This window comes from Coccidioides immitis, assembly GCF_000149335.2.
Source record: "Coccidioides immitis RS genomic scaffold supercont3.2, whole genome shotgun sequence".
NCBI classification, from domain to species: domain Eukaryota; kingdom Fungi; phylum Ascomycota; class Eurotiomycetes; order Onygenales; family Onygenaceae; genus Coccidioides; species Coccidioides immitis.
The window spans coordinates 2,109,112-2,129,006 of NW_004504309.1; the positions used below are offsets into that span (position 1 = coordinate 2,109,112).

The window sequence follows — 19,895 nt, forward strand, 5'->3', positions numbered from 1 at the left end:
CGTTGCACTGCCTTCCATTGCTGCACGCCCCTGAAATTCTCCGTGCCAGCATCGCTCCTCTTGGCTTGCAACCGCAGTCAACAAGGCCCTCCCACACTCCTTTTGTGTCACCCACTCCCGCACTGCTTCGCTCAATGACCCAGCGGATTGCTCTCCTCGCCTGACTCTTTCATTTCTCTTGTTTCGACTCGACATCGCACTAATTGGCTTCTGTCAGCCATGACGTCGTAAGTGCACGCTAGTCCAACTCTTTTTCGTATTTCCTTTTGCCGCGTGCAGGAAGCTGATAGTCATAGCTTCGGGTCGGCATGGCGTTCCTTCTGGCACACCATGACATCAAATGACAGGCATGCTTCCCACGACTCTCCCTACCGCACCGGGCAGCATGTGCCCCTCAGCCAGAGCCGCCACGCACCCCTCACCTCCGTAGCGACCAGTGCCATCGAGTCCCGACCAGATCTCAGTTCGTCCTTCGAAGAAGATTCGTCGAAGCGATCCCAGCGTTGGTCGGAGTCCCAAGACACTATCACCTCCCCGACCCGGCCATACTCACCGGGCATGAGGTCCAAACAAAGACGGTCCAATGAGCAGGACGAAGGCGTGCAGATGCAGAGTTTCCATGACGGTGCTCCACCCCCTCCCCCGGTCTCGCATTCTTGGAGGAAAATAGATAAATGGTGCGAGAGAAATTACGAGGAACTTTTTGATCAATTGTGCGAGGGTTGCACGCAGAATGATGTCAACGAGCTGGAGCACGAGCTGGACTGCAGTCTACCACTGGAAGTCCGCGAATCGTTGATGATACATGACGGCCAAGAACGAGGTGGCTTGCCCACCGGTGTCTTATTCGGGTGTATGCTTCTCGACTGTGAGGAAATTGTTCAGGAATGGAGAAACTGGCGAACAGTCAATGAAGAGTTCCTCAGCACGACGACCATATCCGGGCCACAGCCTCCCCTAAAAGCATACGGAGGTTCCTCGACTTCAAGTGCAGCGCAAGCTCAGTCCAACCCTCTCTGGCGACAGGAATTGCTCGACAGGCAAGATTCACAGCCAGTGCGGGCCATTCAGAAGGCATATGCTCACCCAAGCTGGATCCCCGTCGCGCGTGACTGGGGAGGTAACAATATCGCCATTGATCTTGCACCCGGACCAGCTGGAAAATGGGGCCAGGTTATCCTCTTCGGACGCGACTATGATTGTAAATATGTCATTGCCAGGTCCTGGGCAGCTTTCTTAGCCATGGTCGCAGACGACTTCCACTCTGGCAAGGTTATTGTGGATGAAGATTCCAACGAGTTGAGATTGAAACCTTTCAGAAACGCAGATCCTCCGTACCTGGAGATTCTCCGCTGGCGCACTGATCAGAAGCATGGCCGTAGACCTCCAAAGAAGCGGTCAGGAGGCGTTGGTCTTGGTGTCAACACTTCTGTCAATGGAAAAACTACGAGAGATTCCCCATATGGAAGTCCAACTCCAAGCACTGAGGAGAGAGGGCGTTCACCGCATCGATTCCCGTCACGCGGGCCTAACGGTAGCCCGAAGGGTGGCTTAGCATTGTCTAGTCCTTTGGCACGAGTCGCAGAAGAAGCATCATCTCCTGTCAAAGAGAATGAACCGAACGATGCAGACAAGAGCAAGTCGAAGGATGCAGATCTCGTTGATCTCACCTCGCCTGCTGCCTCAATTAGAGCAGAACCCGTCCATACTACCGATTCGAAAAACGACGGGGATGCGGAGCAAGGTACTAGCAAACGCACTTCCAAAGCTGCTGACAAACCGAAGAGCGGCCTGTCCACACCACGCTCATCCACCGGTCTCGACGCGAAAGATTTTGAAGGAATGAAAAGTATTGCGATTTGAGCGCTGCATTGTATGCCCCCCTCTCGCAAATATCGGCCATGAGAGAAGAGCTTCCCACACCAATTCTGCCCCTTTTTGAGCACCAGCATAGGCATGTCTTTTTCTTTACTCTTTGCTCCATGTATTTCTTGTGGGCCTTTTTTGATACTGGGTTTCATTTGATTGGGCTAAACAATCCTCACATCTGTCCAAGCAAAGAAAAAGTCGACCAGCAGGAATTTTTCTGATGCCGAGATGATGTGATGTTCATAACTTCTCTCGATGGCCTTTTCTGCCTTTATTGCTTTTGTTCAGAGTGATTCCCCTGTTTTTCATGCTTTTGCCATGAATTCTTATTTCTTATTTTACCAAACTTGCTTCTTTCACTCTCTGTTTCTATTTCTCTTCCAACTTGTACTATTGGGCGACCCCCTTTCCCTCTCAGAAACTGTTTAATCACCTTCCCATATTGCATCATCTTCTGTTATCCCTTCTGAATAATTACCATTACAACCTCTGATTATGCAGACTTGAACGTGCCCTTTTTTTTTTGGTGGATGCTTTCTACCCAATCCTGTTCACTGAATCATACCTGAGCCCTGGATGCCCTTGCCCTGGACCTTCTCTTGCTCTTTGTTGAAGAGCAGCGCTATTTGTCATGTTAAATGTTGTTGGGTTTCGTAGGAAAGAATGATTCCCACGAGGCAATGAGGATGTGTTGGGAAGTAGGATCCTGAGACTCGGCGCAGTCATCCACAGACCAGATTCTGCTGTATGATAGATATTAGTTTACTGGCAGTGTAGCATAAAAACCGGAATCTTATCTCTGAGGATTGTACACTTAATATTCGTAGCATGGGATAACAGGACCTGATTTAGGGTATCATGGGTATCTTCTTGCTTTTGATCTATGTCTCAGAAGTACTTTTTCATCAGGTCCATATCTAAAATCCAACTGCTCAATTTCAAGGAGATTTCAAGCACCATTTGTATAACGGAGCTCACCCGGTGCTTGAATCAAATCCGCCAGCAGGTTCCCATAAAGCATGCCGGATTTAACCTGTCAGCATCAGTCCCAATCCGAATCATCGTCCTCCACCTTCCTTCTTCCACTTCTAATCGACTTCTTCCCGCGATTTCGTTTCTCCTCCCAATCTTCACTCCCATCGCTTTGCCCATCGTCATCCCTTCCCTTCCGCCCAATCTTCACCCCGCTCAATATTCCCTTCTTGACAAACCTATCCTCCAACACACCTGTGTCAAAATCATCCCCCAACGCGTCCAGTCCCCCTGTTCCCAACCCCTCAAATCCCAATACTCTCTCCCGAACCTCCCCGTCCACAAACCCAATGACACACGGTAACACTCTGATCTTCAACTTCTCAACTATAAAGGGAACATTGCGCACGTCGACGCGCGCGAATCGAGCTCCACTGCTCGAAGAGTGCGCGGTGGATAGGCAGGTGAGATGTTTGTCCATGGTGGCGCAGCGTGCAAAGTCCGGATGGGAAAAGTGCAGGATGCAGTGAGAGAGTTGGGTGGTGAAATCTAGGACTGCTTGGTCGGTAGGGAGGGTCGGGAGCGGGGAGTTGTTGAGGAGGGTCGTTACGGTGCCGGCGGAGGAGGGGGTTGTGTCTGCGATGGGGTTGGATTGTGAGGTTTTTGTGGAAGAGAGTTCGGCTTTTATTTGTGCGATGCGCTGTGAATTGTAGACTGGGTTCGATTCTTCGTGTTCGAGGGCGTCGAGGAGCGCAGCGGTGTCGTCGTCGTTGCTGGCGTTGGATCGGGGCATGGTTGCGGGTGCGGTGGGGTGGCGGTTGGTGGATTTGCACCGTCGATCGTAGGGTCAGTTGTCGTGTTTGAGGGGGCAGCGGCTTCAAGGGCACATGAATTGGATATTAAAAACAGAGCCTTGTAAACTGGAGGGATCAAAAACGCGTGCTGAGTGTATCTGGAGCTCCCGTATGCTCATCCCGCCGCCGTCCCCAAAAGTCGATATGACTAAGCGCTACTCCGCTCTTGGCGCCCATTCCGCTGCTCGGTGCCAAAATACCGCTTTATATCAGGCGATCTAGGTATCCTGTTTGCACACGAATTAAAGGCGATGAACGCATTGTAGTTATTCGAGTACTGCTATGGGTACGGCCGTGCGTTCTTCTGCTCGTGGTAACGGATAGCGTGATATTTCGGAGGACTCAGTACAGACATTGCGTCCATATCCAGTGCGCAGATGAAGCTCAGTCCTCAGTTCATTTAGCTCGACACTTTGATGGCTCTGGGCTCTGCAACACGCATGTTGTTGGCAATGGTTGCGTTTTCAAAATTTGCTTTGATATGTCTGACACCTTGCTGTTCCTCAGTTCCCGGCAACGACCAATTGCTCGTCATTCCTTGCACCCAACACACCACTCTCGACCGGGGCTGGCGAATCGGCAAGTTTTAAATACGAGAATTGATCTAAATTTAACAATCTTTTGAGCCTCGGATCTTCAGTCTAGGCAGCTGTTTACTCACTGCTCGAGTATTCTGACACCAAAGAATTCGTGGGTGAATTGAAAATCATGATGATCCTCTTGATAAATATTCTTTCGAATGATCAATGAATCAATAGATTCACCTGGTTCTAGAGCATGATTTCGTTGCTCAGCTATTTCAGATGCTGACCTTTTGCTCCTGATAAGTTCGCCATGCCAAAGTACACAGGAAAAACAAGCAGTTCACGTTCAAGCTCAGAAGAATCCCACATTGAAAGCCAAAAAAACAGAGGAGAATTATCCAGCGAAGAATTACCTCTATCCCGACGGCGACCGCATCAAAAGTCCCGCTCAGGCTGCACAGTATGCAAACGACGAAGAATTAAGGTAACTCCGTATTATGGCGTGCCCAACCCTTGATATCTCACTGGTCTCCTTTTTCTCCTTCCTTCCATTGCTCGCCTTCCAGTGTCTAGGAATGGCTGGTAATTGTTTTTTTGTTTCCAGTGCGATGAAACAAAGCCCGAATGTCGGCGGTGCCAGCTTCACGGTGTACACTGCATCTACAAGCCGGCTGAACAGCGATACTTTATGAGATGCCGACCCCTGAGACTGACTCTCCAGAACCAGACACCTACTGGTCACAATTTCTCTCTGTCACTGGCTTGCAATGAAGAAAATATCGGCCATGTCCTGCACTCCGCTGGCGGCATGGTGTCGGTGAGCCGTGAGAACCTTGAAGCGGTCACACGATTTGATGTCTTCACGTCGCATACGTTGGGTGCGCCTCTTCCCCGACATATCTTGCGCACGCATGGCGTTTCACTGAGTTTTAAGGTAGTATACGTACAATTTGCAAAATGGGCGCAGCTTATCGGCTTGTTTAGGCACCCCATCTCATGCACGCAGTAATTGCATGTTCAATAAGCCATCTACTTCATGTAGCTCCATCCTATGTTCCCAATGTTCCTGTAGAGTACCACTGGAATCGCTCAATTTCTCTCTTCAATAAAGAGCTCAACGGACCCATCGACTCCACAAACATCGATGCCGTCCTGTGCACCTGCATGCTGCTCACTACCCATGCATTCACAAATGGCGTCGACCCTAATGACACCGAAACTTGGATTTTCTCTCCCCCAGGAAAAAACTCCAATTGGCTCTACGTCGGCGGCGGCCTGTCAGCCATCTGCCAAAGAGCCGAAAGCGACGGCCATCACAGCATCTGGGCTCCAGTCTTCAAACAGAGTGACGAGTTCTACCGCTGAATTTCAAATCGAGGACATCCCGCCTGCATTTCGAGACTTGTGTGGAATTGGCCAAACCTCCGACTCCTCTAACAACCCGTATTATCTTCCTCTGCCCACCCTATTCGTCCTGATGCGTCTTGAACCATCGGCCGCCAATTTGTCCAAGTTGGTCATTTTCGTCGGACAGATGCTGACCGGATACCGCAGTCTCATCCAGAAAAAAGACCCTAGAGCGCTCCTTATATTGGCTTATTGGTTCGGTCTTATGTGCAGTGTGGATCAATGGTGGATACAGGATAGAGTCAGGTCGGAATGTCGAGCCATTTGTAAGCACTTAGAAGGAAACTATGCAGACCCGTGTATAGCTGAATTATTGGCCTTTCCAGCCTTAGCATGTGGGCATGCTACAAGCACTCAAACGCTCTTAGGATTATGAGTGTATAACAATTTTCTAAAAAGGGCCTTTGTCATGGCTGTAAATAGATGTGCAAAAAGGGTACATGAGGCTGGATATTGAGGAGATTAAATGACGATATTTAGACCTCATACACATACATAAATTTCATCCTTATATCTTCGTAAACAAAGCCAGAAGTAAGTATGATTTCCACTTGTCCAATATCCGTCTAAATCAATGTTGCTAAGGCCGTTGGTCATTATGGTACATCCCATAGCCTTCAGCCATATAAGTGTAAGGATGCGCCTGCGAACTCTTTACAGTAAAGAACAGCACGCATGCGACAAGAGGCTTGCTTGCAAGAAACTGGGAACTGATATATATCTGCAAGATACTAAGTTATAATGCAGAATACAGTGGATTTAAAAGTCTCCAATGGTTTTTCGGAACTACAGATTTACGCTACGGAATGGATAGTCATCTCCCAGATCACCCGAAAAATCTATCTTGAGAACACCAACTCTGGAGCAATAAAACTCAAAAAGAAATCAATGCTTGAGGAAGAGATGTGCAAATCCCATGGCTGCTAGTAGCAGTGCGCTGCAACTTAGAAACACCGTATTGCGATACCCCTCTCCTGAATGGGTGTCAGCTTACTTGGTACTTGCAGGTCTGGAAATAGCAACTTACCCTCTTTTGTCAACGCAAGCCCAGCAACAACAAAGATGTTCAAGGGCACCCTAAAAAGCGCATATATGCTTGCTCTGTGCCTGTCATCGACCAGGACGCTTTTCAAAACGCCCATACTGGGGAAATAGACGCCGATTGTCATCTCATATAGGCAAAAAGCCCACAACGTCGATGTTCTCGTGGGACACAAGACACTCCAAGAAAGACAGCTGCTTGCGACTGGAAGAAGAACTTTTAGCAAACAGCTTGATCGTACCAATGCAGGAGGAGGGGAATTGCCCTGCTCCAGGGGTAGTTGAGAAGACGAAGGTCGCATGAGATATGCGAAGACCTGAGAACCAAACATCATGGCTGCCATGAAACTGGCGAATATCAGCCCAAAAGGAGGGTTTTGAGGGACGGACGTGTCCGCTGCCCGCTCAGCCGAGATTATTGCAGGGGACCAGAACACGACAAATAGATACATTGTTCCTTCGAAAATGGTGGAAGCAATTCCTAGGGTCAGAACGCGACCGTCTGCCATCCTTGATATCAGTTGCGAGCGTGACAAGCGAACAGAGTGCAAAGCCCCTCACCTTTTATCACAGCCGAAATACCGTCCATTAAATGAGTAGCGCTGGAGTCGCCTTTCAGAACCTTTTCATCGCCATAGTTTTCACCCTACAGATGGCATTAGCCAATAGCCGAACCGAAATTTAGTGGATTGAAAAACCAACCCATTTCCTAAGAATGGCAAAAAATGCTAGACCCAGGCAGAAAATGCTTGCCAGAAAAGGCGACCGTTTACTTTCAGTCCATCCCACAAGAAGCTCACTCAGCAGCCCCGAAGCAACAGCAACGATGGTATTCAATATAGTCATAGTGCCGAGAAGGTCATTCAATTCTGCGCCTTCTTTCTCCAGTTCCAATCGGTGAAACTCGGCGACTAACCATGTTTCAAACACCGTGAAAAGCAGCGTGGTCCCAATGCCCCCGAGCAGTCTGCCCAAAAACAAAAGGTAAACTGAGCTCGGGGAAACCGTGAGCAGACATGACAGACTGTATATCACACAAAAGAAAAGGCAGGCCTTCCGTCTTCCATAGCGATCAGCAAGACTGCCCACGAATGTGGCGCTAAGTGCTCCTGAAACGAAGCCGGTAGAGAAGAGAGCTGCGACAATGTTCTCGGGGAGCTGGAGCGTTTGTTTATAGAGCGGGTAGAGATACGGACCCTGCCAACCTCGTGCCGTCAGTCACAGTAGATAATACTCGGGTACTTTTCCATGGGCCCGGAAACAACAGACCTGCAACCAGTCCGAAGCAACAACAAGTATATAAACGACAAAATATGTGTACTTGAGGTTTAATTCTGTCTGGTTCGCGGCATTGCGGACCGTATCTGAGATCTTGACATCAGAACGTTTGCCGTCCCATCGCCTGAAGGCGATTGTTGCGTTCGCCAGCACCCATGCTGCCAAGCTCACAAGGTAAAGATCCACCGCCATTGATTTTGCATTTCAGTGAACGAAGCAAGGGACGGAGGAGTTAACTAGCTGAATCGTTTGAGGCAAAGAAATGACTATTAAGGGCGCCAAAAAGGAGACGGGAAACATCAATTGCAAATTATTTTCTGACACATCTCAAGACTTTCACGCCAGAGTGTTAACTAACTACCCCGTCGAGCATGCGAAACGTCGTCAACACCGCACCCTGACGTCTTTGATAAAGCATGGTCGGCTCCCCTGACTGGAGCACAAGCACCAGGGCGGCTGTTGGTGGCAATGGGAAAAAAGGACCTCGAGGATTGAGTTCCTGGTTGATACTTTACATGCATCACCACCCAATCAGCGCTGCTGCACAAACCTCCACCGGTGTTCGTCATCCAGATGGCACCGCCACGAAACAAAGGATATTATTATTATTTGCTGGCTTCCATGTGTCAGAAGTCTGCGTTTCTGTACTCATCTTGAAAAGTTCCTCAGGCCGCAACGAAAAACGCAGACCGGACAGGGTACCACGAGAGGTGACGGTTTGACTACCAGTTTTGTCCTACGACCCCGGAAAACTACATACATGCGGAGCAGTCACTTCCATATACCCGATGAGATGGCGCTGAAATTACCCTGTAGCTTGCTGTTCCCATCCGACATTCAACCCACATCAACTAGGAATGATCTCACAACGCGGAGAAATGTTCCACTCTGGGGGAAGGGGACAAAGTCACAGATACGGAGTCTTTCTTACGTGTTTCAGTCCAGATTTAGAGATTTTGCGCCATGTGTTTGGGCTGCCCATTTTGCCGGAACAAAGTTCAATCAGTGTCGGAAAAGGACCAAAATAGTCTCATCCGGAGAGACAGTCGCAAGCCACCCAAGGTTGGACTACGAGTTTGCTTTTCTTCTTCCTTTTCCTTTTCCTTTTTTTTTTTTTTTTTTTTGGGTGATCAAGGGATCGCGTTTCATCTTCAAGGTTTGGCCGCGAAGCATCTCCACGATCGGCCGGCTCGAGATACGTTTTGAGGCTCAGCGTTCTCAAGATCGACAGACAAGAAATCGTTGATGATGACGCTGCGGCCAAGGCCGTCTGACGCTCATCTGCGCCCAGTTCTGCACGTTCTATGGATGGTCTCCAAACTTATTTCGTATTGAATCGGCTCCTCATGGCGAACTTTGCATAGTTTGTTAGTTAAGCTCTCCCTTGAACCTTCCGAGGAAAATGTTCTTCTTACGGCGTAGACTTCCCATCGTGTCTGAGACAAGTCCAACCGCCTTTTTCCTCCGCAGTCCGCCCCCGAATGACGCAGCATTCGGATGGACAAACGAGGTATTCCGCTCATACTTATCTCCCGTCCACGAAAAATCAGGAGCAGAAAGTTACTTGGGCGAGATCGGCGAATCAAGAGTGATGATAACCTTGATTTACATATGTCCTTGCTATCTGGAGCACCCTCCTGCATCCCCTTTGTCCTCTTTACCCCTTGTTCTATCTCTTCCTTGGGTTGTTTGCAGATGGCTTTAGACCCTTAGTTTCAACGCTGCGGAAATCCTCGCTGTTTCCTCTCCCTCTTTTCTTCTCCGCAAAAACTCGAGGCTTCCTTTTTGTCTAGAGTCTGACGCTATGGCTCGGTCTTGTAGCCCTCTTTTTATCACATTCGCTATTGCATGTGTCATTCTTTTTGCAGCATTTAATTCTGATAATGGGGCATCACTCAAGAAGGCTGCTAGTTCTTTGAGCAAGCAGAGCGCCTTCAATGGTGACTTGGTTGCCAAACTTGGACTATATGAGCGGTTATGGAAAGAGAATATCAACGGTCGGAAGAAGATGAAGGCCTTCTTTGATAATAATAAGGGAAAGGATCGGAAGTAAGCAGCACCGGCCACCCGGTGAAGTTGATGCCCTGAACCGCTGTCCACTGCCCAATGCACACAGTCCGATTATCATCACCATCATCATACCTGCTAACTATTTTTCTCGTGTCCCCCTCCCGCAGATTCCCGAAGGGATACTCTGCCCCATATACACTTTATGATTTTGTCTACCCAGCTTTTAATTGCCCTTACGAACTCGAACGTGTTGGTAGAGAAGGCGATGGCGGAAAGTGGGTTTGCGGCATGAGCCGATACGAAGCAAATAAGAATAGACCCTGCATCGTCTATTCCTTCGGCGTGAACGATGATTCTGCTTTTGAGGATGCCGTCCTGCGTCGTACCAACTGTGAGATATGGGGATACGACTTCTCAGTCGGCTCGTGGGCAAAGAACCTTGATCAGTCAAATGCCTCCCGCGCTCATTTCCTTCAGGCTGGAATCAGCAATGTGACTGACACGGACCGTTCTCCGCCATTTTATTCCGTGAAGGACTTGATGAAAATGAATGGTCACAATTACATTGACATTATGAAAATGGACATCGAGGGATCAGAATTCGGTGCCCTCACTTCATTTTTGACCGATTTCCAGGATCAGGACCTCCCACTCGGACAGCTTCTGGTCGAGACACATGTGTGGGAAGCCACGCCCCAGACCAATTACTTGCTTCCACGGAGTCTTTCGGAATGGATTGGATTTTGGGAACATTTGGAGTCAAGAGGACTCAGGGAGGTTTCGGTTGAGCCGAATCTGCTTGGCAACACTTGGTATGGGAGCCCGGTGTTTGCTGAGGTACGTTTCCCTGGGTTGGCTTTTCGTTGGAATTGAAGCTGACCTTTGCACTAGGTTACCTTGATCAATATCTTCGACAAGAAGAGTTTGCTTGTGAATTAAGCATGAGGCGATTTGTCGTCGCTTTTTCGGTTCCTGGGTGTTTGAAGACATAAACGGCGTCGGTTCAGGTTTCATGTTGGGCCTCAGGTTCAGTCGCCCATCTGGCATTGGGTATGTGTAACATATTGACGGTCATACGTCTTTGTCTTTAACTGTCAATGTCGATTTAACCTAAGGTTGGAGCGTTGCTGAGTTGGGTACAGATGTATCCGTCGGACATCTATCTAGGAATGTTCCTCAACAGATTACATCCATACCATCGCGAGATGTGTCTCTGAGCAGCCCAGCCGTCGTGCTCCAGACTTAAACCCAACTCTTCAGACGAGGATTCGTCGCCCTTTGATTTTGTACGCAGATATAAATGTTAGTCGGAGTATTTCGAAGTAAATCAAAGTTTAATTTGTTCCCAAACACCACCACCCCCTGAAGAAGAAGAAGAGCATATAGCTGCGTTGAATGGCAACAATGAGACTAACCTCACTTTTCCAAATGACATTGTCTTTGCATTATCTTTGAGATTTCCATTTTGCCAGGTCCTAGAGTCAACATGCCAGAAGTGCTCTGCATGTTAGTCTGCTCTTTCACTTTTACTTAGCAGCTGTATATATGGTTTGCATGCAGCATCGGCTTGCTAGCTCGCACTTCTATGCTGGTCGAACGACATTAACACAGGCATGCACCTCTAACCTAAGCAACTCCTCTCGGCGCCAGTTGCTGTCAGCTGTGAAAGGAAAGTTGTGTTGCTCAAATTTCCTACGCAATCACTTTCTCTTCATCTCTTTGGTCTTCAGGCTCTTGCATCTTTCTTCTCTTACGTCTCTTCCCAAGCCTACAAGAGTTAGCCATACTGGTGCTTTTCTTTGCTGATTCCTTTGGACCAAGAAAGGATGCCAGTGGTCTGGACAAAGGATGCCCTCGAGCGGTTGATAGCTGCATTGATAGCATCCCACCCTGGCTTTACTGTGAGCACATATTTTTGTTATGTGGTATATTAATTCTGGCACATGTCTTTAGACGAATCCTGTGGTTTTGTTCCTTACAGTCCCAACAGTACTGACACCTCTATTAGCCGGATTACCGGGCCATGGCTGTTTACTTCGGTCAGGGAGCGACGTACGACTCTCTCCAGCACCGTTTCCGCGAATACCGTCGGATGGCCGAGAGCATGACAGAAAGGACCCCGAGAAGAAACAATAACTGTCGAGCTGGCGGTGTTCCTAGCACCCCGCGAACTGCACGAGCTCCGAACACTGCCACCCCTCGAACCAATAGTCGCGGTGGAGTGGCAAAGCCCGGTTCGGCTGGAAAAGGGGTAAAATCTCCGTACACCACTCTGTCTAAAACCCAGATGATAGGAAAAGGAGCTTCAATTGAACATAGCATTCTGTTGGACGATGACGATGATGATGACGGCTCACATTTCATTAAAAATGAGCGTGGCGCGACTCCGATCAAGGCTGCTCCCAAAGCCGAACCACATGAAACTAGCTCTTGCTTCAACATTGTCGGCCTAAAGCAAGAGGATGACGTATTTACCGAGACTGCAGCTGCCGATTCTTCTAGCACTGCAGAAAAGAGAGCCAGGCAGCCTCGCGCCGAAACTGTTACTGATGATTGGGAACATTCGCGGTATGAGCGAATTGTCGAGGTCTTGGATGAGGAGGTGTGATGGGACACTTCTGGAGAGCTAGAAAGGTTTTTGAATGTTATGTTGGCCACGATTGCTATCGTATTGCTTGTATGTTGCGGTTGTTTCATCATGATGTCTGGAAGAGATTGGACACGAGGAAATACGCATAACTGGTCAATGACACAACATTTAGAGTTGATAGCGCCTCCTGTTCTTCGCCATGTATCTACCCTCATCTTCTAGAAACGATCAACATTCAGGTTTCGATATAGAGACGATTATCCGTTTATTGATGAGCGTCAAAATATCTATTAAAATCCAACCTTAAGGGATATCTAATGGGTTCTTTCAGATTCTTAGAAATTGCAGACACTGTTGAAGGGGTGTATTTTGTGGATTTGCCTCTTTTCTTTCCCTTAACCCATAGCGATCTTCAACAACCTCCCAACAATTCTCCAATACCTCTGGGGATCCGTCCTCATATGACTCACATGGGGCGACTTCTCAAACATCTCCCTTGAAACATTCCACCCTTTGGCACGTGCGTCCTCTGCATGCTCTTCTACATCTCTCCAATGAATCAACTCGTCCTCTTTTGAATAGACATAGCACCTCTCCGCTCCTCCATCAATCAGCTTCGAATCGTTCAACCCTTCCCTTAAGCGGAAGGAAGGATGTTTCTTCCTCAATAATTTCCCCAGAGTAGTCAAAACAAGTAACCAAGTCCAAACAGTCGCAGACAACAGAGCCCTCCACAGGAAGAACTTGGGAAAACTGTACGAAAGCGCTTGGACAGCTTTCGATATGGAGTTTTTTCCGGGAGCGCTGTCAATAAGCAGCGCCTTCACGGGTAACGGTTTACCCGTGGTGGCTCGGTATGAAGCAGCCAGGTGTCGTAGCGTCGTGGATCCACCGTTGGAGAAAGTATGAATATATAGATGTTCACCGGTGCTGTCTGTACCAATTCCTGAGCCACCAGTAGACAAAATCGCATTCAGCACGGGAGCAATCCGGCGTTTCTGCGCAACGTCTGAATTTCGAATGAAGAAGTCCGAAGCGGATGTGAAGATTGAAATGATCCTCGCGGTAGGCGCTATCTGCGTGTACTGGGCTATATATTTGCCTGCAGGGCGGTGTGTCGCATTCATCCAGAAGAAGAGAACGATTGTTAGGGACTTGTCGCGCTTCTCCAAGGTCTGAGGAAAGTCCCTGATGTATACTCCAGGCCCAAGTTGGGCCATTGTGCTGAATATTGGCGGTACGATTTGCTCGATGCTCGAGGCCATTTTTGCATGTGTGTGTACAAGCTCGGAATCTTCGGACCAAAAATAAGAATAGAGAGAAGATATGAATATCACTGGAAATTGGACCAGCTAGATAATGGACGGATGTCTCTTTGATACGTTTTATGTAAGGAAAAAGAAAGTAGATATACGTTCCTTCATCGAGCGTATTTATACAGATTCCAAGAGAGAGAAACCGTCAACCTTGAGCAAGATGGTTAATCTATGCTCCATGTATCCAAGACAGAAAACCGCAAGTAAATTCAACTTAAAAAGGATGGCTTCTGCCTTTAGCTCCCAACAGTTATCGATTGAATAACTACGGACGACGGAGCTCGCTGCAGATGCCCCTGACACGCGAAAAAGTGTTGAGCCTCGGCAGAGCGCGTTGGCGGAGGAATAGTTAGACCGACCGCCGATAACCTTCCAAGGTTGGAAACGTTCCAAGTTAGGGATAATTAAATTCATCCCCTGTGTGGTTGGCCTTTTTGCCTACCTAGGCGATCTATTAAGAAAGAAGCAGAAAAATTATTGTTCCAATAGCCAGTTTATCGACTGCTGGACCGTGACATCCGAAACAGTACTTCATTGGACTTGGTAAGGCTCCCATGCCTACATGGCTCCCCGCTAAACTTCATATCTCATTTTCACTGCTCAGTCGCAATTTGTCCATATATTTCTGGATTACGCCAGGTTCCATCTGGGCCTAATTTCAACGCTTAAATGTTTGTAAGTTCAAAAATCAGCTATTACTTTTTCTTCGACCCTCGCAATGATTGCCCGGCCCCTAAGAAACTCGTATGCTTTTCTCCTTCCTTTTGCCCGTTTTCATTGCTCTTTTGAACGGGCTTTATAGCATAACCGAAAAAGAGCTTCCCTGGTGGTAATCGAAGTGGTTGAGGGCCATTCGTTCGGCGCACAGGGGCGGGGGGCTGCGCGTTTGTGGATACACCTGAGACTGGGGTAGATGCTTTGGGCGTAGGCTGCTTGCTGCCCTTTTTTGCATTGAGACGCTGTCCACCATGTAGGAAGTTAGAGGATACGGCCTTTGCTCCTCGAGCTGCGTCTGTTGACTCCGGTGCGATAGCGGCATAATTGATTGACTGCGCCATCGTACCATGTGGATGAAGCATACCACCGAGTGGTAGACCGGCACTAGTCATGCTAGACGGCGTACTTGTGCCGCTGGGCCGTTTGGGTTCCTCATAGCCAAGCGGGGGCGCAAAATCCACTTCCAGGTCTGTCTCGAGCACCGAGATAGCGTTTTCAGGGTTCTCTGGCTTAGTTTCCAGCACGGCCATCTCGTATGTCTGATCATTGTAGGAAAATGTGAAAACATCACCCTTAGTTAAGCATGAGAAGTTGCGGAATGCGTTTTCGAGGACGGCTTTAGGATCGCTGATATCTAGGAACGAAGTGGATTGAGCTTGCAGTTTTATAAGGCGTCCTAGTGGCAAATCTGTCGACTTTATTTGTAGTAAATCTCCTGGCTCCAGCAGTAGGGTTTGCATCATCTACATCCGGACCACCGGTCAGCCTTCAATAGCTAAGGAGGAGATAGGAGGTCTCCTCATACCCAAAATGGCAAGTAAATTTTTCCTTCTTCTGCAATAAATTCTAACACTCCAGCATGTGTCATTCTCTGCTTCGCGCCGTTATGAACTTCAAAAAGCATAGGATAGGTAATATGGAGTCGTGTAAGTTTATCCAGGGCGCTCGCTGGCATAAATACCTTCCCTCCGTGATTTGCAGCTTCTCGTTCTGGGCCCGGCATCATAGCTACGGGGTAGCATCGATAGTATTCATCAAACCGACGAGCTGCATGCCCAGCGCGCCGCATAAGCCCTGGATGGAACACTCCATCCATGGGGTCATTGTCCTCGTAATAACCGCCTTGAAACTGAGGAAGTCAGTACATGTCAGCTTTAAGCCTTATTGAACGAGTAAAATACTAGTAAAAGAAGCTTACCATAACTGGGTACCGTTAATTCTTATTTCCATTCAAAAGAATCAGTGTACAAGCTGAATGTTGGGAGACAAGCATACAAGGTCGAGTACGTATTAGTCAAGACGAAGTGGGATGCTGGGGGCTGACGAAAAAGGAAAGATAACAGTTCGTGAAAGACGCTGAGAACAAAAGCCTTGGTCTGATATTTGAGGGTGTTAGAACATTATTTAGAGCGGGCTGATAGGTTGTTTGTCTCGTGCATTTTTCCGTGTCTGTTGCCTGACTGTCCGATGTCCCCGTCGAGCTGCTTCGCGGGCTGTGACGCAAGGCTTGGCAGTGACGGTCTTGACGTCTTGGCAATCCCCCCAAGAAGCTCGAAGGCAACATCCATCAAAGACAGGCGGCCCCATGCGCAGGCCAAGTTGACACCCGGAGGAGGGTCTCCAAATCCCAAGGGATAAGATGCTTTCAAACACTATTGCTCGCCCTAAACGCGCCGCCGACGACTACGCGCGTCAGCATCACAACGAATACGACCCCGACGGCCCGTCGTCCACCAAAAAGGCTCGCTTCGATCTCCGCAATCCGTCTACACTAGTCCCTGATGCGACCGAAGAAGATGCCGTCCTCGATGCAGATGAAATCGGACGACGCGGTCAGAGAATAAAGCGCAATGCAGTAAACATCGATGGTTACGACTCAGACAGTGAAAACGAAAACTTTGACGCGCGCGCAGAGGCTAGAGTTAAGTCCAGCAATGCAGAAAACGATGTGGACGAGGACGACATGTTTGCAGAAGTTGAGGAGGAGATGGGAGTTCCAGAGGATGATCTGGGAAAAGCGAAAAAGCAGGTCAGGTTTCTGAATGATGATGAAATAGAGGGACAGGTAAACAATTCTCGAAGCGGTGTTAAGGTCAGGCTGGACAACATAGACCCGAAGGGCAAAGGCAAAGGAAAAGCTGTGGAGGAGGATTCGAGCGAGAGCGATACCGACGAGGAAGGCCGGGCAGATCTTGGAGGCGTTGATAAAGAGCTGGGTGCTGGCGGGAAAAAGACTCATGCGCCACTTCTTGATGCATTTAATATGAGATCAGAGCAGGAAGAGGGGCGTTTTGATGAAGCCGGAAACTATATTCGAAAAGCCGCCGATCCAGATGCAATTCACGATAGCTGGTTGGAAGGACTATCGAAAAAGGACATGAAGAAAGCCAAAGCGGCGGCGGAGAAACGAGAAGAAGAACGTCGACAGAAATCTATCGCCGATGCCAGCATCCTAACTGGCGATGTTCTAAAGACATTGATCGCCAACCTACATCGAGGAGAAACAATTCTGGATGCCCTGGCCCGATTAGGCAAAGGACAGAAACGTCGCCCCAAGTGGCAGAACAAACAAAAAAATAAGCACAAGAAAGCTAACGGCGCCGCAGAAGACGTGGAAATGACGGAGGAAAACCCTGCAGACGCAGCTCGCAAACGTGCCATCGAAGAAATCACAGGTGCCGCAGATATCCTTCTCAGCCGTGGACAAACAGAAATATATGATACAGAGCGAGAAATGCTTACGAGACAATATCGGAGGGAGACCGGCGAAGGGTGGGTTGATCCGCCAAGGACAGAATCAGCAGAGCCAGAAGACAACGAGAATGCGATGTGGGAATTCCGCTGGTCGGATGCTCGCGATGGCGGCGCAACGCACGGTCCATATGAAAAGACAACGATGGAGTCTTGGAATAATGCCGGATATTTTGGAGACGGTGGCGTTGAGTTCCGCAAAGTCGGTTGTACAACCTGGAACAGCGCTGCTGTTTTCTCTCAATGACAGCTATGAAAATATTGATTTGTACTATAATCTGTGGGCTACAAAGAGCAGGAGTTTGCAGCATTCTTGATCATCAATTATTCTATCGCCTCAGCTAAGTAAACAGAAAAGAAAAAGGTCTGCTATTGCCAGTAACCCAAGACCTGTTTTTTGCGCCGTTCATATAATACGCGATTGTGATATTTTTAGCATCCTAGTTGCCGTTTGCGCCATACCCAGTTCAAGAAAAGAAAATCATCAATTAGGAGGTGTCCATGGCATCACCATTGGTGTGAGCAAAATTGACCTGGCCCTCGTCACCAATAAATCGCTTCTCAAATTCAGTCACAAACTTCACACTTCTAGCAGGGTCATAGAAAAGGCGATAACTGCGCTGCACGTCTTCGATTCCCACGTCTTTTGATCTTCGTTTCTGGCTGAGCAGAGTCGACGTTGTGATGATATTGCTGGCGTAACGTAGTCCCGACTCTTGGCCAATTTTGGTTAAAAGAGCCAATGCATCCGGTGTGAGATCGATCTCTTCCTCTTGAGCTCGGATAGCCAGTATCTGTTGGATTTCTTCTCCAGTGTATGGCTGGGTGCTCACAATGACAACCCTGTCCAGAAAATCTAGCGGGAGACCATGAGGAGATCGATAGGTTGTCCCTCTGATTCTGGTATTGCCCCGATTACTTGCCATGATCACGATTGGCGCTAGCTCGGCTTCAAGGGCCCGATTGATGTATGAGAAACATTCAATGTCCAGCATATGAACCTCGTCGATAAACAGAACTCCGGGAATAATCTCAGCCTTTCCTTCTTCTTTCCACTCGCCAACCTTTGTATTAATCTGATCCCGAACTTCGCTTCGTATTTCACCAGTATCGCCAGAAAAAAGGGCGAGGAAACCTTGCGTTCTCGAATTGATAACGTCGATTTCATGCAGGCTAACCGTATGAACAATTTCCTTACGGACCTGAAGTTCACCCTCCGGGCACTGAACAAACTTCGTATCGGCACCCATGGCATCGTAATCTCGGGATCTAGCGAAAGATCTTCCCAGCTTCGTAATCTTGCCAGAGGACTTGTCGATAGAGATAACGTCACCCGCCATAACACGCTCTTTTGTCATTGAATCAATCATTTTAGCTCCCATATCGTAGATTGTTTCCATATCGGTGGTTTTTATCGTCAGTTTGCCTTGTTTATTACCCTATAACGAGTTAGAAGTCTCATCGCAAAAGGTAAAGGATCTCGGGTCCTCCGCTACATACCCCAGTAACGCTGCGGTCGATTTGTATCTCCACCACTTCTCCTTCAATAATTTCACTTTCCTCCTTTATTCTCACTCCAATAGACTTGCGGAATGCTTGGGTAAGGGCCTCCGTCTTCGACATCTCAAGGGAAAAGAGTTCGGACGAAGCGACCATGGTAAACGGTACATCAGGCCCTAGCGACTGCGCCATTCCCATCGCAATGGCGGTCTTTCCGGTACTTGGCGGGCCAGCGATCAAAACGGCGCGTCCAGCAATCTTCCCATCCTTGACCATCTGGAGAATAACAGCAGCAGCTTTTCGCGCCTTTTCTTGGCCAACTAGGCCTTGCGAGGAAGAGCGGGGCTGTAGAGTATCGGGATCAACACCTAGCCCTCTAATATGGGAATGCGCGGCGACAAGATTCAGACCTCTGAGCTCCTTGCTCTCGGCGACTGTAGAAATTGCCTAGTACAAAAGTTAGAGGCTAGGGACACAAGTGGAGGAGAAGCAAACAGCTCATACAGCAGCCATGGTTCTGAAAATTATAAACTCAATTTGGTTCAGGTCAGTTTATTTGCACCTCCTCAGCCAGTGTGTGCAATGAAGGATATCAGGTCGTGAGGGAGGAGAGAGAGGTTGTTTCGTCGCATCTTGAAAGGGAGCTCTCGCAGGCAGGCCGGCCACAGCTGGCTGTCTGATTACATAATTACACGCGACAAGGTTCCATTTATCCCCCATCCGGAGATTCTGTGCAAATTAGCGTGGTTTCGCTAGTGTAATCTATTTATATGAGAATGCTGGTAAATCAATGTAAATAACAATTACATAATATGAAGCTTAAATAAGGTTGGGGTAGAGAAATAAGGTTTGAAGCGGGTATGAATGAGCCAATAGACTTCTTATATATTTTATATGGTAAGCTTATTGGCTGAACCATTCTAATCCTTGTAAATATTGTACACTAAGTGAAACCACGCTAATTTGCACAGAATCTCCGGACGAGGGGATAGCTCAGACGGATAAATATTTCACCATTTCGCTAGCAGTTTTGTCTCATGGGAAGACTAGAGATGAACATCATTCA

The 19,895-nt window shown here is 48.3% G+C and overlaps 11 protein-coding genes across 11 annotated transcripts; 6 read left to right on the forward strand and 5 right to left on the reverse strand.

Annotated features, from left to right (window-relative positions):
- Window positions 1-219: 219 nt before the first annotated feature.
- CIMG_06246 (1,3-beta-glucan biosynthesis protein) lies at window positions 220-1,863 on the forward strand (the record flags this gene model as incomplete). Its single annotated transcript, XM_001242349.2, has 2 exons — window positions 220-227; window positions 297-1,863. 2 exons carry the CDS (start codon window positions 220-222, stop codon window positions 1,861-1,863), a joined length of 1,575 nt encoding a protein of 524 aa, XP_001242350.2.
- Window positions 1,864-2,911: 1,048 nt separating this feature from the next.
- Window positions 2,912-3,634, reverse strand: CIMG_06247 (NTP binding protein; the record flags this gene model as incomplete). The annotated part of the gene is made up of 1 exon (XM_001242350.1): window positions 2,912-3,634. The coding sequence occupies one exon, from the start codon at window positions 3,632-3,634 to the stop codon at window positions 2,912-2,914; it is 723 nt and encodes a 240-aa protein (XP_001242351.1).
- A 755-nt stretch (window positions 3,635-4,389) lies between these two features.
- On the forward strand, window positions 4,390-5,228 carry CIMG_11714 (uncharacterized protein; the record flags this gene model as incomplete). The annotated part of the gene is made up of 1 exon (XM_012358654.1): window positions 4,390-5,228. The coding sequence occupies exon 1, from the start codon at window positions 4,908-4,910 to the stop codon at window positions 5,226-5,228; it is 321 nt and encodes a 106-aa protein (XP_012214077.1). The 5' UTR covers window positions 4,390-4,907.
- Window positions 5,229-5,411: 183 nt separating this feature from the next.
- Window positions 5,412-6,002, forward strand: CIMG_06248 (uncharacterized protein; the record flags this gene model as incomplete). The annotated part of the gene is made up of 2 exons (XM_001242351.2): window positions 5,412-5,892; window positions 5,953-6,002. 2 exons carry the CDS (start codon window positions 5,412-5,414, stop codon window positions 6,000-6,002), a joined length of 531 nt encoding a protein of 176 aa, XP_001242352.2.
- Window positions 6,003-6,388: 386 nt separating this feature from the next.
- On the reverse strand, window positions 6,389-8,354 carry CIMG_06249 (uncharacterized protein). Its single transcript, XM_001242352.2, has 5 exons — window positions 7,937-8,354; window positions 7,370-7,864; window positions 7,229-7,313; window positions 6,654-7,169; window positions 6,389-6,600 (listed from the first exon to the last, which is right to left on the reverse strand). Exons 1-5 carry the CDS (start codon window positions 8,135-8,137, stop codon window positions 6,512-6,514), a joined length of 1,386 nt encoding a protein of 461 aa, XP_001242353.1. The 5' UTR covers window positions 8,138-8,354; the 3' UTR covers window positions 6,389-6,511.
- Window positions 8,355-9,079: 725 nt separating this feature from the next.
- CIMG_06250 (uncharacterized protein) lies at window positions 9,080-11,381 on the forward strand. The gene is made up of 4 exons (XM_001242353.2): window positions 9,080-9,994; window positions 10,123-10,792; window positions 10,847-11,005; window positions 11,098-11,381. Exons 1-3 carry the CDS (start codon window positions 9,750-9,752, stop codon window positions 10,892-10,894), a joined length of 963 nt encoding a protein of 320 aa, XP_001242354.1. The 5' UTR covers window positions 9,080-9,749; the 3' UTR covers window positions 10,895-11,005; window positions 11,098-11,381.
- Window positions 11,382-11,781: 400 nt separating this feature from the next.
- CIMG_06251 (uncharacterized protein) lies at window positions 11,782-12,563 on the forward strand (the record flags this gene model as incomplete). Its single annotated transcript, XM_001242354.1, has 2 exons — window positions 11,782-11,856; window positions 11,964-12,563. 2 exons carry the CDS (start codon window positions 11,782-11,784, stop codon window positions 12,561-12,563), a joined length of 675 nt encoding a protein of 224 aa, XP_001242355.1.
- A 249-nt stretch (window positions 12,564-12,812) lies between these two features.
- Window positions 12,813-14,119, reverse strand: CIMG_06252 (uncharacterized protein). Its single transcript, XM_001242355.2, has one exon. The coding sequence runs from the start codon at window positions 13,808-13,810 to the stop codon at window positions 12,941-12,943; it is 870 nt and encodes a 289-aa protein (XP_001242356.1). The 5' UTR covers window positions 13,811-14,119; the 3' UTR covers window positions 12,813-12,940.
- Window positions 14,120-14,248: 129 nt separating this feature from the next.
- On the reverse strand, window positions 14,249-16,002 carry CIMG_06253 (ubiquitin fusion degradation protein Ufd1). The gene is made up of 3 exons (XM_001242356.2): window positions 15,777-16,002; window positions 15,384-15,707; window positions 14,249-15,321 (listed from the first exon to the last, which is right to left on the reverse strand). The coding sequence occupies exons 1-3, from the start codon at window positions 15,777-15,779 to the stop codon at window positions 14,557-14,559; spliced, it is 1,092 nt and encodes a 363-aa protein (XP_001242357.1). The 5' UTR covers window positions 15,780-16,002; the 3' UTR covers window positions 14,249-14,556.
- Window positions 16,003-16,217: 215 nt separating this feature from the next.
- Window positions 16,218-17,576, forward strand: CIMG_06254 (CD2 antigen cytoplasmic tail-binding protein 2; the record flags this gene model as incomplete). Its single annotated transcript, XM_001242357.1, has 1 exon — window positions 16,218-17,576. One exon carries the CDS (start codon window positions 16,218-16,220, stop codon window positions 17,574-17,576), a length of 1,359 nt encoding a protein of 452 aa, XP_001242358.1.
- Window positions 16,333-19,429, reverse strand: CIMG_06255 (RuvB-like helicase 2). The gene is made up of 3 exons (XM_001242358.2): window positions 19,334-19,429; window positions 18,830-19,276; window positions 16,333-18,768 (listed from the first exon to the last, which is right to left on the reverse strand). Exons 1-3 carry the CDS (start codon window positions 19,340-19,342, stop codon window positions 17,818-17,820), a joined length of 1,407 nt encoding a protein of 468 aa, XP_001242359.1. The 5' UTR covers window positions 19,343-19,429; the 3' UTR covers window positions 16,333-17,817.
- Window positions 19,430-19,895: the final 466 nt, after the last annotated feature.